This window comes from Artemia sp. Qi Xiang Cuo, chromosome 5 (genome assembly GCF_049724085.1).
Source record: "Artemia sp. Qi Xiang Cuo chromosome 5, ASM4972408v1, whole genome shotgun sequence".
Lineage (NCBI taxonomy): Eukaryota > Metazoa > Arthropoda > Branchiopoda > Anostraca > Artemiidae > Artemia > Artemia sp. Qi Xiang Cuo.
The window spans coordinates 21,849,530-21,865,432 of NC_142798.1; the positions used below are offsets into that span (position 1 = coordinate 21,849,530).

Below are 15,903 nucleotides of genomic sequence, written 5' to 3' on the forward strand. Positions count from 1 at the left end.
CCAGGGGGCTGAATTTAATCGGAGTGAGATACATGGGGTTGAGATGCATGGGACTTGAGCTAAGTGGGAATTGACTTGAATGAAGTTCAGATAAATTGTGTTAATTTTAAAGATTTTGGTTGAATAGGGTGGAATAGAGTTAATTTTAAGGGTCTCAGTTAAATCGGGTTGAGTTGCATGGGATTGAATTGAATAAGGTTTGGTGGAACGAGGATGGGATTGAATGGGGACTGGGTTGCACCGGGGGTTGATTTAAATGGTTTTGAGTTAAACGGGACTTGAGTTACACACGGGTTGAGATACAAGAAGGTTAAGTTGAATAGGGTTGAGCTGAATGGGGCTGATTTGAACAGAATTAAGCTACAGTGGAACCACTATGAACACGTAGCTAAAGATCGGTTGCTAAATATATCATCACTAACTCATGAATTGCGGTCTTCAAACTTCATGAAAACACAAAAAAGAAACAGCAGGTTGTCCGTGTCTTTAGCAACATTGTTTGAGTTTTAGTTGAGCAGACACGTGCGCAGGAAATTTTTTTGATGGTGGGGGGGGATAATAATTTTGGGGTTGGGGAAATAATAAAATAAACAAATAAATTTAGATAATTTCAATAAGAAGTACCCAGAAATTCATGAAAATTCGGGTTTCGAGGGGGGTAATCATATTAGGTTACACTTCACCTGTTGTGAGTTACCTGTTAGCATTCACACAGTGAAGGTCTGCGGGTGCGTAATGAAGTTGGATTAGCTACGTCACTTGCCCAAAGGACGCTGCTTGGATAAACAATTTGGATAATAAGTTTTGACTGATTGCGATTACTGAAAGTGGGCCCTAAGTAATATCTGGATATTACAAATTACGGGCCCTTGCGAGTAAGTTTCCTTTCATGACTTTTTAAGGATTTTCTAAATTGTGCGGCATTATTGTTGAAAAAATAAGAGATGGCTACATCACTAACAAAAGAGCATTTTGACCGGCGAATGGATGAGTTAACTGCTACAATTTCGATGCTACAACAAGAAAATAAGGTGTTGAAGACTGAAAATAAGCTGTTAAAATTGGAACAGATTAAGGTGAAATCGTCTGCACTTCGATTGCATTTACATACACGGAGAAACAATATTCTGCTTCACGGGATCGATACGCCAAATGAATCTGAAAATCTTCGTGATACAGTAAAAAATTTCTTCGGAAAAAAACTCGGGATCGCAGATCCTGATCAAATAGGTATCAGTGTTGCGTATAGGGTCAAAAAATCCACCGCGTCTGATGATGGTGTGGGTCCTAGTCTGCGGAGTGGTAGTAAAAAAACAGTTGAGCCTATTTTCGTGCAGCTCAAGAATTATGATCGCTCATTGATTCTTAAAGAATATGGTAAACTAAAGAAAACGGGCTACAGCGTGTCAACTGACTTACCTGCTGAATTAGGAAAGCGAAAAAAAGGAATTATTGGCTCTCGGTTACAAGCTAAAAAATGCAGAGGGAGCAGAGAAGGTCAGTGAGACTCGTGTGGTCCAGCGTAACGTGAAACTCTGGCTGGAGACAAAAAAGTCAAAAAGCTCACAGAAGTGGGTTAAATATGATGATGACTGTTTTGATCCACTAAAACTGTTTGCCAAAAATGACCCAGAGGAGGTTGTTTCCGAACAGTAGTTTTGTCATTTTTTTTCTCTGATATTTAGTTTTTATGTACGTGATATCGTGAGAAGTTTTTGAATTATTATTGAAGCCGCACAGTAATTCTGTTTCAAGTTGTATAACAGTGAAGGAAGTAAAGCGAAAATTTTGTTTTCTTCCTTTTTTGTTTCATATTTGTTCAATTTTCTTTTCTCTTTTATCATGTTACCAAAATTCAAGGTATTTATTTTGTTTTTGTTTACTTTCAGTGTTCCATAAATAAGTTCAATTGAGTATGTTCATTGTTTTTTACTCCTTGCTCTTCTGGAATTTTCACGACGGACCGCCGATTGCAGTTGGTAAGTGATGACTTTTTCTTCAGCTTCATCCCCGAGAGGTATCAGAGATTTTTATATAGATAGATTAAAAAATTTAGAAGAGTCTTATTTAAATCTCAAGCTTATTTTTGATCAAGAAATTGGTCAAGAAAATGATTTCCATTTGTTTGATGATAAAAATTTTCCTAAAAGTAAATATGTAATTTCAAATTTAATTACTGGGAGGTCTTCTGATTATCGGCTTTCGGTGTTTCATTTGAATTGCCAAGGACTGTATTTCTCCTTTTCTGATCTAGATTCGACATGTCGGGAGCTTAGACCAGATTGTATAGGTCTATGTGAAACATTTATTACACAACAAACCGAAAGCCTTTTGGATATTCCAGGTTACACTAGCCATTTTCTCCACAGAAAACAGATGAAAAGGGGTGGTATAGCAATTTATATCCGCGACACACACACGGTTCAAATTAGGCAAGACCTTACACGAAATACTGAAGGAATTTTCGAGTCGTTGTTCTTAGAAGTATGGCTGTCCCCAAATAAAAAATTTATTGTGGGTGAAATTTATAGTTCTCCGTCAGGGTCAACGTCTCAGTTTATGGAACATATGGCTCAAGTTCTGGAGCTAGCCCAGTGTAAAAAGAATGAGGTTATTCTCATGGGAGATTTCAACATTAACCTCAGTATTCTGCTAACGGCCGAAGCAGCATATTTGCTAAATAATGTGGCAGGTTCAGGCCTATATCCTGCTGTTACGATTCCGACACGGATTACTGAGAGTACGCATTCACTTATCGACAACATATTCAGCTCCTTGCTCCAAGAGTCGGTGGCGGTCCTCGTCAGCGACACATCAGACCACTTCCCCATTCATGCAACACTCGCCCTTTCAGAACCAGCTAAGATAAGGTCCCGAATCAACCCTATGTTATCAATTATATGTTTAACAGAGGAAAACTTGAAGAAATTAAAACAGGAACTGGAGCAATTAAACTGGGATAACGTAATGGAGATTCAAGATGTAAACGAAGCATTTGGGTCATTTCACTCGACGTTCTTGGATGTATACAGTAGATGTAGCGTGAGAAACCCGAGAACTAATAAACGAAAATAAGACCAGCCAATTAGCCCCTGGATGAGGGATGGTCTTCTGGCCTGTGTGAATAAGAAAAACCACCTTTGGGGAGAGTATAGACGCTTTCCGAGCTTAGCACAGCTAGAGGAGTATGAGCAATACAGGAAAGTCCTTCGGACTGTGTTACGAAGAGCAAAGCGTGGCTACCTGCAGCAAAAGCTGACGGAAAGCGGGAAGGATGGTCGAAAAGTTTGGCAAATTATCAACTCGGTTCTACGGTCAACCACTAAGTCTTCCATATTACCAGCGACATTGGTCGTGAATGATGAAGAAATTACAGAACCTACAAAGGTTGCCGCATCGCTGAGTACATTTTTCGCAAATATTGGCGATACCACAGCAAATTCTGTCGGGATAGCATCTAAGTCATACAAAGAATACCTTGGCCCGAAGTTTATGAAATCAATGGCAGTGAGTCCTGTAACACCAGGTGAGCTCGAATTACTCGTAAAAAATTTGAAGGGCTCTTCTGATTCAGGTTTTGACCTTGTACACACAAAGGCACTGAAAGCAGTAGTGACGACGATTGCTGAGCCTCTTACTTACCTTGTAAATATTTCATTAGATAAAGGGGTTTTTCCTGAAATGTTAAAAAAGGCAAAGATAATACCTCTTCAAACAGGTGGAAGTCATACAGACACAGAAAATTATAGACCAATCTCAATCTTATCAGTTTTCTCGAAAGTCTTTGAAACGCCAATGAAAAACCAGCTATACCAATATTTAGAGGCCAAAGGCTTTTTTAACAGCCGCCAATTCGGGTTTAGGGCTGGCCATTCAACCGAAGACGCCCTTACTTCACTAAGTTTATTCGTAAACAGAATTCTAGATTCGGGTGCTTTACCTGCAGCAGTGCTTCTAGATATTAAGAAAGCTTTTGATAGCATGCACCACAAAATATTACTAGGAGAGCTGGATCATATTGGAGTTCGTGGCTAAGTCCTATATTGGTTTAAGTCTTACCTGGAAAATCGTCGAATTTACACAGGAAAGGACCATACAAATGATGTCGTAGTTAATTGCGGGGTGCCAGATGGCTCTAAATTGGGACCGGTATTGTTTCTTGTTCACGTAAATGATCTTCAGCAAGTACTGACTCCTGCAAGTCGTAGCCCTTATTGCTGCAAATTACGTCACCCACAACCGACGCCGGGGTCTATGGTAGAATCCGAGGACGAACTAACGGCATATGCGGATGATTCACTTATGGCAAGCTCAGAATGGAGCATTAAGTCTCTCAAAACGAAGCTACAAGACATTCTTGAAGAAACGTACCTCTGGATGGACGCAAATCGTCTAGTCATCAACATTGACAAATCGAGTGTTTTATTTTTTTCACGTATAGATTCGCTGGCTCCTGATGTGATTGGTATTGAAACCTCTCGTGGACTTATCAAGAGACCAGAAAAAGGACACGTTCGTTACCTAGGGGTTTTGATCGATGAAAACCTCTCGTTCAGACACCACATAGCAAGTGTCGAGACGAAGCTTTCAAGGAACCTTGAAATCTTGAGAAAACTCAGTCACCATTTCCCTAAAAAAATACTGATCCTGATTTACAATGCAGTTATCAAGCCTCACATTCAATATTGTTCCACGGTTTGGCAATCTAATTTCAAGACACATTTACAGAGACTAAACTCAGTTCACAATAAAGCACTTAAAATTTTAGGCCCAGCACGGAACAGACTATCAATGACATCACTTTACAGACTATCTTGCACCGTTTTTTGTTTTAAATATTTTTCAGGAACACTCCCATCACCATTTAGAGGCTTATTCACACTAGCATCACAAATCCATAGTTTAAATACACGATCTTCATCAGATATTTACATACTCCCGACACCGACAGCTAGGTCAGAATTTTCTCCTAGAATTGCGTGTGCTAGAGAGTGGAATGCACTTCCGCAAGAGCTGAGGTCATATAGGTCTCTCGGCTCCTTTAAAAAGAATGTGAAAAAATTTCTAAAAGATTAAATATTTTTTTACTAGATTTATTTTATTATTATTATGTTTAGAATTTTTCGATATTATTATTAATTATCATATTTTAGTTTGATACTTCAAGGGGTGTGAACGGAGGAGAAGTAGTGTTAAATTTATTGTTATTTGATGGCGGTTCGGGGTGGAAATTGAAGAGGACAGGAGGCCACGGTGTATTTAGAGTGTGCAATTATTACGGGCCCAAACGTGCATCAATGCACAAGGAACTAAGTTAAGTGTATTTTTATATATATTTTTTTGAATTAAAACCCATATTGAATTTAAAAAATTGAATATTCCTAATGAATTACCGATGATTTACCGACGCTTTTCAAGTTAAAATGTTTCAACTAAAAAAGCTGGACTTTTTACGGAAATATTACGCAAAAACTTTAAAACTTATAAAAGATCTTTGAATTAAATTGGAACATTTTTGTCTGCTTATCAGTTCTTCATTATACGTACTCGAAAAATTGGTTCAATTAACAGACCAGCCGGTTATTTTCTGCAGTAAATTATACACACATGAAACTAGTGTTGGGCGATTGCTTAAGTGTTTCATGTTTGAAATAACACCCCACTCGCTATCAGTGAGTATGAGGTCCACTTTACCGAGAAGCGCAAGCGAGCTTGTTACCGACTCTTTCAAATTTTGTAGACTACGCAACATAGTGAGAAGCGAATTCCATCTAGTGGTTACATCAGATTTAGTTTTTTGGTGCAAACATTGTTAATGGAGATTTGAACCTGGCGCAACTTGTCGATAGCTACAAGATTACGTCTAAAAAGCTGACAATATTTCTAGCCTTTTAGACGCGAGGCAACAATTCAGAAGTATCATTAATAACAACCCCCCCCCCCACATCCAATTTAGAGTATGTGAGAAGCACAAAACATGTGCCCATCCTGTACCTACTTGGAATGCAGCATCCTTTACGGCCTGAACTACATTTACTCCATTATCAGTCACTACAGCAGCAACCTTTTCCTTGATACCCCACTCAGTGACAATTTTCATAAGGTGAGCCTTAATAGCATCAGCAGTATTTATATTTTTTTAGACTGAGAAAATTCACCTTGTCTGATCGGCTAGTTTAGCTTTGATAACATGCAAAATCCGAACTTTTCATTAACATCATTTGTTGTGAACTTTTCATTCTCAGTTGGTAATAATTCACACGTATCTGACTCGGGAGCCGAAAGTGAATTCTTGCAAAAAAGATGCTAGGGTAAGATGTAAGATAAGGATAAATAAAATCAATCATAGAAGAAAGAATTCAAACCTGCAAAGAATCTCGAAGATGTATGCTGAAAATTTGCAGAATTTTTATGTGGTGGATTTTTCGCGGGGAATATAGGGGTTAGAGACCCCTAAAAATATCAGTTTCGATAATACGTTATTCGATATATGGTCCGATATATCAATATCGATACCAAATATCGCCCAACACAACATGAAACCTTTGATTTTTTTTTTTTTTTAGTAATTTGATGCTAAAGAATGATTAGCGTCCAAACTATCGATTTAATTAATGGCTATCACAAACTGACACGGGCCTCCCTTCAAATTAATGAAGAGCTCTGGCCTTGCTTTAACATAAACTTTGATATGTCAAATTTTTTTGACATTTATGACCACTTTTTATCATGGCAGTAACCCGCTCCCCCTTGTCAGGCCACTTCAAGGACCTATCCAAGGCAATACACCCTACACGTTAGGTATTTAGTAAGTTCATTGCCTATAGCTTAACTGATTTTTGATAATTTTGAATTACTTTTCCTTGTTATTAGAAGAAACTAGAGGATATTGAGGTGAGTTTTCTCGCAAGTCAGATCAATAAAGAAAATATGCTACCATGTTTTCCTTTGGATGTCACCACATATTTTGGTAACTTTAAGCAGTCTTTTTCACTTCTTTGGCCTTCCGTTCTAGCTTCTTTCTTTCGGTGTCCGAAATGTGCAGTAACCTCATCTAATGGTCTTTCCTCGTACTTTATCGTATACATACAAAAACACGGGATTTTGAGACCTGATTCAATTTTCAATTATTTCTTTTTACAGTGTATCGAGCAAGGCCATTTGTTTTTTCTTGAGTTATAATAACAATACGATTATTCGGAGTTGATAGAGTGAAATGCTCTTTCTACGGTTTTCTGAACATGCTAATTACATCGAAGGGTTTAAATTTCTGTCCTGTAGTATTTTAGGATATTTTCGAAAAAGCATACAAACTTCGTTACTGTTATAATAACCTACAAGTAACCCTCTGTCCTGCTTGAAATAAACCTTAGTAAAGCAGGGGAATAATTTAGCCAAAATCCTGGGGGGGGGGAGTTGGAGTTGATTTTCCCAAGTCAAGTGAAAATGACCGAATGAAAAATGAGCCATATAGCATCATAAAGGCAAATTTATACTAAAGAAAACTGATTTGTTTCTGTGGATACTTGAATTATGTAGACTATCTTAGTTTTGACAAGATTTTTGAAAACGCTTTATTTCAGCTGTGGTGGGGGGGGGGGAAACTGGGATTGGGTGGGGGGAGGGTTGCCCCCAGGGTTACCACCTGTAGTACGAAAGTGCTATTTTAGCATTATTACAGTCAATCATTTTAATGTAGCACCGAAAATCGCTGTTTAGCACGCAAATTTGGGCAGTTGAAGTCCTTTAGGAACTGGCCTCCTCGTAGCAAAATACTCCCCTGTAGTAAAGTAATGACTAATGCATAGTTTTTTTTATAGTTTGTTCTCCAAGATCGTCTTATTTATGTGATTTTGTGATGAGTGATAGTAACGATACTTACTAAACCAAAAGAGAGGTTACATTCTTTTTGGCGAACAAGATACAAGACTATACTATTTTTAACCCTTTAACATTTGTCTCCCATAGCCTTGTTACAACCACTAAGATCTTTTTTAATCTACTTTAAAATCGTTAAGATTTAAAACGATCCCTTCTTTCTTCGTTTTGAATACATACAGAATTGAAAGAAGAAATAGAAATAGGGCATAAAAACTAAAGTCATCAAAAACTGACAGCTCGTTATCCTGGTATATTTCATGACCAGGCCACATTTTAGTTATATAAGATATATAAAACCAAAATTATGCACGAGAACAAGGCCAATTATGTACTCCGATTATAATTTCTCGAGTTGGACATTGTTTAGATTTCAAGTATGAAAATTTTTCATTAACCAATTAGAGTCAAGAGTTAAAGCATGATTTTTTGAAAGATGGAAGCTTGGAACAACAGCTTTTCTATTTGTGACACAAAGCTGTATCGAGGGGGGGGGGCAGCACAAATGCTAGTTACACCCTTGCTGTGAAATGAATCTGACGAAAGATAAGAAGACATAGCATTGGTAAAGAGTAGTTGGGAACAAATTAGTGTTGGTATTTCCAATTGGCGTTTTTGGCTTTTCAAACCAATTTCATGCTATTTTAATTTTCCGCTTCTGAAATACAAGATGTGAAAATCAAGAAAAGCCTTATGTCATTCATAAAACTAAGCTTTTTATCGGACTACAGTGTGACTCGAGCATTAAATCAAAGTTTTGTCAGCATCAGTATGGTGCAAAAGAAATTGTCAGGGACTTGAGACTCTATGAACCCATCAAATTCTTTACTAAACAAAAATAAAACCTCAATTTAACTGCTGACAATATATATACATTGTCATATATATATATATATATATATATATATATATATATATATATATATATATATATATATATATGTCAGATTTATATTAGATAATTGGATAATATTATGATTTTTATTATATATATAATATATAATAATATTAATATTATATAAATATATTATATTATATATATATATATATATATATATATATATATATATATATATATATATATATATATATATATATATATATATATATATATATATATATATATATATATACATTGTCAGATTTATATTAGATAATTGGATAATATTATGATTTTTATTATATATATAATATATAATAATATTAATATTATATAAATATATTATATTATATATATATATATATATATATATATATATATATATATATATATATATATATATATATATATATATATATATGTATATATATATATATATATATTGTCAGATTTATATTATATTATTGGATATAATTATAATTAGAATTATTAGAATATAATTCTCATTGTAGGATTTTACGACTTCACGACCCGGTATGGTCCTGCTTTAAGGTATTTTTCATGGTAAAGTATTAATAAAATTAATAAAATTTAAAGCCCATTTATATATTTTTACGAATGATAAAAATTGTAGCTGAAACTATGGAATAACTGAATGAGCTCAGCCTCATAATTCTCTTCTTTGCATTTTGTAACCGAAAAGCTGTTCGTTAAAACAAAAACAAAATTGAAGAAAAATAAAGGATTTTTCAAACAGATGCAGGACGTATTTCACCAGAAACTACAGCGTGAGGGGGGGGGGAAGGTTAACAAAAGTTAAATATAGCCGTTTCTGTTGGACTTGAGATTTACCGTTATTTCTACTGATAGCAGAAAAGTGTCTGTTTCAGATTTTAACTGGCTCACGGAAAAAATCTCGATTATCTTAATTATTTTATTGCCTAATACATTTATTTATATTGTACTTAAATCGGTGCCCGGCGTTTACCCCCGTCCCCCGGAGATTACCGCCCGGGACCCCCTCCTCAACCCCCCCACCCCTTCCCGTGGAAAATAAGGCTATCCAAATTTGAGAATTTAATTTGAGTTTTGTTTTTTATTTTCCTTAGGGGGAAGGAATTTTGGTACGTATGTATTATAAGCCACTCACTCAAGGTTACTCTGCGTAAAACTCGTGAGCAAACCGGTTTCTTCATTAGTTTCTTTCAGCTTAGCGTGAGACAAGACAAGTGACAGAATAGATGGGAAATATATAATTTGGGCTATATATTTGCACATAAAGGGGGGGGATAAAGTGTTTGGGCAGTTTGAAGTCAAAAAAATTCTTACTTCATAATATGCACAATAACTGCACCTAACATATTTTGCATACGGACTCGCAATACTTTACCCCCCCCCCCACTAATGTGCAAATATATAGCCCAAATTTGTTTCTAAAGTAACAAAGAAACCAGTTTGTTCTCGAGTTTAACACATCGTAAACTTGAGTGAGTGGCGTATAATACTCAAGTGCCGGAATTTTTCATGGAGGGAGGGCTGGAATTCCCGGTATTATTTAAAAACGATCAGAAATTAAATTAGAAAAAATAAGTTTTTTCAACTGAAAGTAAGGAGCAACATCAAAACTTAAAACGAACTTAAATTACTGCGTATATGAAAGGAGTTACCCCCATTCCACAAGACCTTGGTCTTTACGCTAAAATTTTGACTTTTTGTCCTAATTCTTTAAGAACGATTCCTAAAACACAATGGCCGTTTAATTTGAACAATAGGGTTTGTTCTAAAATTCTACAAAAAAAACCTTTAGCGTAAAGAGCGGGGTCTTGAGGAGGAGGCAACTCCTTTCATAAACGTCATAATTTCTGTTCGTTTTAAGTTTTGATGTTGCTCCTCATTTTCAGTTGAAAAAACTTGTTTTTTTTTAAATTTAGTTTCTGATCTTTTCAGATAATACCGGGAAATCCGGCTCTATTTCCATGAAAAATTCCGATACTTGTGTATTATACAACACTCACTCAAGTTTACGATGTGTAAAATTCGAGAGCAAACCGGTTTCTTCGATACTCTAGAAACAAATTTGGGCTACACATTCGTACATTATGGGAGGGGGGTGAAGTATAGCTGTTCTGCATGCAAAATGCGTTAGATAAAATTATTCTGCATATAATTATATAAGAATTTTTTTCTGACTTCTAACTGTCCAAAAACTTTACCCCCCCCCCTTATGTGCAAATATAGAGCCGAAATTATATATTTCCTAACTATTCTGTCACTTATCTTTGTCTTGTTTTGCACTAAGCTGAAAGAAACTAACGAAGAAACCGGCTTGTTCTCGAGTTTTACACATTGTAAACTTGAGTGAGTGTTGTATAATACACAAGTATCAGAATTTTTCATGGAAATAGAGCCGGATTTCCCGGTATTATTTATAGTACCCCGGTATTTATATCCCGGTATGCATATAATTATATAAGAATTTTTTTTCTGACTTCAAACTGTCCTAATACTTTACCCCCCCCCCCCTTATGTGCAAATATATAGCCCAACTTATATATTTCCCAACTATTTTGTCAATTGTCTTTGTCTTGTCTCACGCTACGCTGAAGGAAAATAACGAAGAAACCGGTTTGCTATCGAGTTTTACACAGCGTAAACTTCAGTGAGTTTTGCGTATAATATATAATTACCAAAATTCCTTCTCCATACGGAAAATAAAAAAAAACAAATCTCAAATAAAATTCTCAAATTTGGAAAGCCTTATTTTCCACGGGGGGTAATTCCCGCAGGAGGTTATTTTCCGCTGGGGGATTTTTCCACGAGGGGAATTTTCCGCGGGCGGGGGAGGGGGGTATTATCTCGGTTGGGGGATAAACGCCTAGAACCATTTAAATCGCAATCGCAATGTGACTTCGAGCTACTTTTTTCTAATTCATTTTTGTTCTTAAACAAACCTCTTGTTCTAATAACTGATTTTGTTTGTAATGAATCAATGAAATTCGCAGTTGGTGACAAGGAATAGAATAAGGGCAAAAAGAACTGTGTTCTTATGACTGCCAGCTATGATCATGGGCACAATTTGTTATGGGGCAGGGGGTAACTGCCCCCTCCAGACCCAAATTTGCCCCCCCCCCAGACCCCAGTTTGCCCCCAGCTGAAATTTAGTTTCTGCAAAAAATCTTGTCAAAACTATGACTAACCCGCATAATTCAAGTATCGAGAGAAACAGGTCAGTTTTCTATAATATATCTTTGCGTTTATGGTACTATATGACCCATTTTTCGATCTTCACTGTCATTTTCACTTGATTTGGGAAAATTGGCTCGAACTCTGCCCCCCCCCCCCAGGATTTTGACAAAATTACGCCACTGGCTACGATGGATCCCCTTCCAAATAGTTTAAATAGTATTTGAACATACCTGCAAGCAGATAAAACAACTTTATGTGCTTTGAACGTGGCATCCTCGCATGCCAGAGTTACATCCACAAAGCATTCTGCTTGAAGCAAACTGTCGAAATGATACAAAAGCTGCTCAGTGTGAGAGGACCATTTAAGACTATAAAGCCGTGTTTCATCACTTGGTGATGAAGGAGGAGGAAGAGGTGTGTTTCTTCCACCATGTTGAGAGGTATCACAGTCACTTGGCTGTTCTGAGTCTCTTACAGCCTGAGCCTCAAACTCCATGATTTAAAGAGACCTAAAAAAGAGGCAGAGATTAAAAGAAGAGCAGAAAATCGATGAAAAATACGATAAATTTATTCTTATACCATTATACTGTTTTTATTTTGTTTTTATAGATACAAATTGAAAAATAATATTTCAGAAAAAAAAAACATTCAATATAACCTTAAAAGATAAATGCTAGGACACAGATGTCTCTCCTGATATCCTCTCTAATACTCTTGGGTCAGTCACATAAAGGGTGATAACATACAAGTTTATTTAGCAAGTACACAATCTAGGGGAAAAGGTTAAAAAATTGGGAAAGAGGGGAATATACAAAAGTGAGAGAGAGGAGGGGGGGGGGAGTCCAATAGCAGCAGGATGAACCAAACCAACCTTGTCTCGCCAGTAGCAAGGTATAACGGTAAATCAAGGTAACAGGACATACCATAACATACAGTTCAAAAAGTGAGCTAAATTTCAAATTGGGATGCAATTGGGAGCCGATTTTCAGCCCTAGAATCGAAAACCAGAGACATTATGGTCATACTCAATACCTAAATGATTGACATTAGCAATCTCATATTGAATTTCACATAAAAAAAATAAAAAATCATCGGGGAGGAAAAAAGAACAGATTTAGCACTTGTTTTATTCTGCAAATATGCTGGTATTTTTTTTATAGTAATACTTGTACTATATTACAAACATGTTAATTACACATATGCACATTAGTTAGCATTTCAGCTATATACAAAAAAATATCCGTTTCTTTTCTTAATATACCCTTAAAATTCTAACTTTACCGATGGCGCTATGCATTAAAACAATACCAAAAGAGTATTCTAATAAACACGACATAATAACCATAAACAGCGAAAATACAATTTCGCTTTGGTTGGGGAAGTGGATACTTTGCGCATTTCTTTGCAGTTCGCTTCTGTGCTATATAGAAGGCCCTGGAAACATCGTGTCTTGAATTTTTACACTGAGTTTTTTTAAGTTTCCTCTACCCTGAACAATTAAAAATGCAGATATAAGGTTTTGCTGTCTATCCAGCATATGACAATGCTGCTGAAATCAATCTTCAGCAGTTAAGGCGAAGATTTTCTAGATGAAATTACAATGAATCGGAAAATTATGATGTTAATATATTAATCAGAAAAATTATCAATTACCATGAATATCTTCTTTCAGTCGTAGTACATACAGTATTTTCCAGATAATATAGCTACACAGTTTATTAAGTCGTCTGAACTTACTTGATTTACAACAAGCAGTGATTTATAGAGTAAAAACCACTTTTGGCTTAAACCAAGAAGATGCATTAGAATTGCAAAGGAGAGAATTGTGTAAGTAGCATAATATCAGTTCTTAGAAGCGAAAAAAGAGGATTCCATTAAATTAAAGCACCGTCCCAAGACATTCATGGATTTTTTTTTACACATTTTTGCGGAAACTACGCATATTTACAATAGGTGACAATGGAAGTACCAACTTGAATGGGAGACTTGGTCCCAGATTCTTAAAAATGGGGCATTTCCAAAATAGTTAATCTAGAGCATCTTGCTTAAGCGTACAGTTTTTCGGCACAAGCATTAAAGGGACAGAATACGCAAGTAAGAATATACTTAGTTTCCAATTAAACAGCTTTAACCGAGAAACTAAGTTGCTGATCGCGTACTGTGGAATATATGCCAGTAGGCTATATATAACAGAGAAAGGATCAAGTTTTTGAGTGATTTTCAAGTTTTTAGTTTTTCCGTATTTTCTTTTTCTTCTTTTCTTCTTAGCGTTCTTTTCTTCTTTTTTATGTTTAGATACCAGTGTTTACATATTTTTTCTTAGCCATTAGGCAAAAAAACTGCCTATTGATGCCAGTCTATTGTCATAAACGTCAGTCTAGTCTATCTCATAAACTAACTCAACTAAATTTGAAAGACCAAAACTTGACTAAATCAAGTTCCAAATGCTATAAATTAAAGATCGTTTTTTTCTCCTTACAATACTTGAATCCCGTATTTATACCGTAAGGTAGAATGAATCGATCTGATATGAACAGTTCAACATATTTGTCACGTACACTTTACTTAAACCGTTTTACATAAAAAAAAGCAGCTTTGTGAGTCCCGAGTATGGGGATAAATTCCCAATTTAACGTAGGATCGGGCACATAGGATAAATTCCCAATTTAACGTAGAATCGGGCACATAGGATAAATTCACTTAGGCACATAGGACTTTCCTGAAGCCATTTAAACATTTGCCTCTCAATTGCTATCTCCTAAATCTCTTCCTCCAAGTTACTTTTTTTACAACTATTATTACACCACTTAGCCAGGCCGTCCTGGCTAAGTGGAAGTGCGCTGGGCTGAAAATTTTTTGTCCAGGGGCACGGGTTCAATCCTTGGCGTGGCCAGTTATTTGGGTTTGGGACGCGGGTCAGTGGTATAACTCTGTAAGCTTAGCCAGAGTCAACCCATCCCTAAATGGGTATATGGGGAAATCTGGGGAAGGTAAGCAGGGAGGGTGTGCGAAAACACAAGATGGCTGGCCCCCAGCCCCCCCATTGCACTTCCTGGCTGAAGGGCCACGAAACGGAGATCGGCACCGCCGGTTTGGACCTTAAAGGTCTAGTGCTGTCCAGGGGCGTCCCGAGTGGGGCGGGGAGGGGCACGCCTCCCCCAAACTTTATTGACATTCGGTAAAATTTTCGCCGGGGGCGAAAATTTCGGCCGAAATTTAGCAAAATTCTTGATTTATGCAGAAAATTCGGCATAAATCAGGTAGCGATTCGGTAAAATTTACGAAGATCGCCCCCCGAATAAAACGAGCCTCGGGACGCCCCTGGTGCTGTCATACTTACTTACTTACTTTACTTTTTTACTTATTAGCTTACACCAAAATATCAACATTTTTAGTAAGCTTAACTTAAAAAAAAACGGGCTCCTATTAAAAACTTTATCAATTAGTGCTTATACTTCCAACCATCCTAAATAGTGATCATTTATCTCTTTGCAAAGATGAATGCCCAATGGCATCAACTGGCGGCAGGGGAAATTCGCTCCCAAGATTTTTTGCATCCTCCTTATATTTTGAAAAACATCTTTTTAGAAGGCATTTTAATTAAATAATGCCTTTTATTATTCTTTCCATTAAAAATTCGAAAACAACAAAATTGTCCCGTCTAGATTTTGAAGAAAAATGTTTTAACCTTTCCTCGTTTACATTTTCGTGAATTGACATCACTAGCATGGTCCGAAACATAAGCCTGTGTAGACTATATGTGGTAGGGCTAAGGTTGACAATTGAGGCTTTGTAAAAGGACCCTTCCTTGCCAGTTTGGTTACTTCTGAGTAACTCACAGAGGATGTGTATGGCTGATCAAAATCTGTCTCATCTCGTTTAATCCGCTGTGCGTTGCAAATTTTAGGTATGTTCTAGTTGGCTGGCTTTGCTCAGTCATTTCTAATAGCCTGATTCAG

General features: G+C 36.4%; 1 protein-coding gene across 1 annotated transcript in view; it reads right to left on the bottom strand.

Annotated features, from left to right (window-relative positions):
- The window catches only part of LOC148951951 (uncharacterized), a 181,467-nt gene that overhangs the window by 139,778 nt on the left and 25,786 nt on the right, over nucleotides 1–15,903 (bottom strand). Inside the window, exon 2 of the mRNA XM_089089106.1 lies at nucleotides 12,175–12,453. Within this exon, the coding sequence (XP_088945232.1) occupies nucleotides 12,175–12,440 (266 nt within the window). The 5' untranslated portion in view covers nucleotides 12,441–12,453. The remainder of the gene's footprint in view (nucleotides 1–12,174; nucleotides 12,454–15,903) is intronic.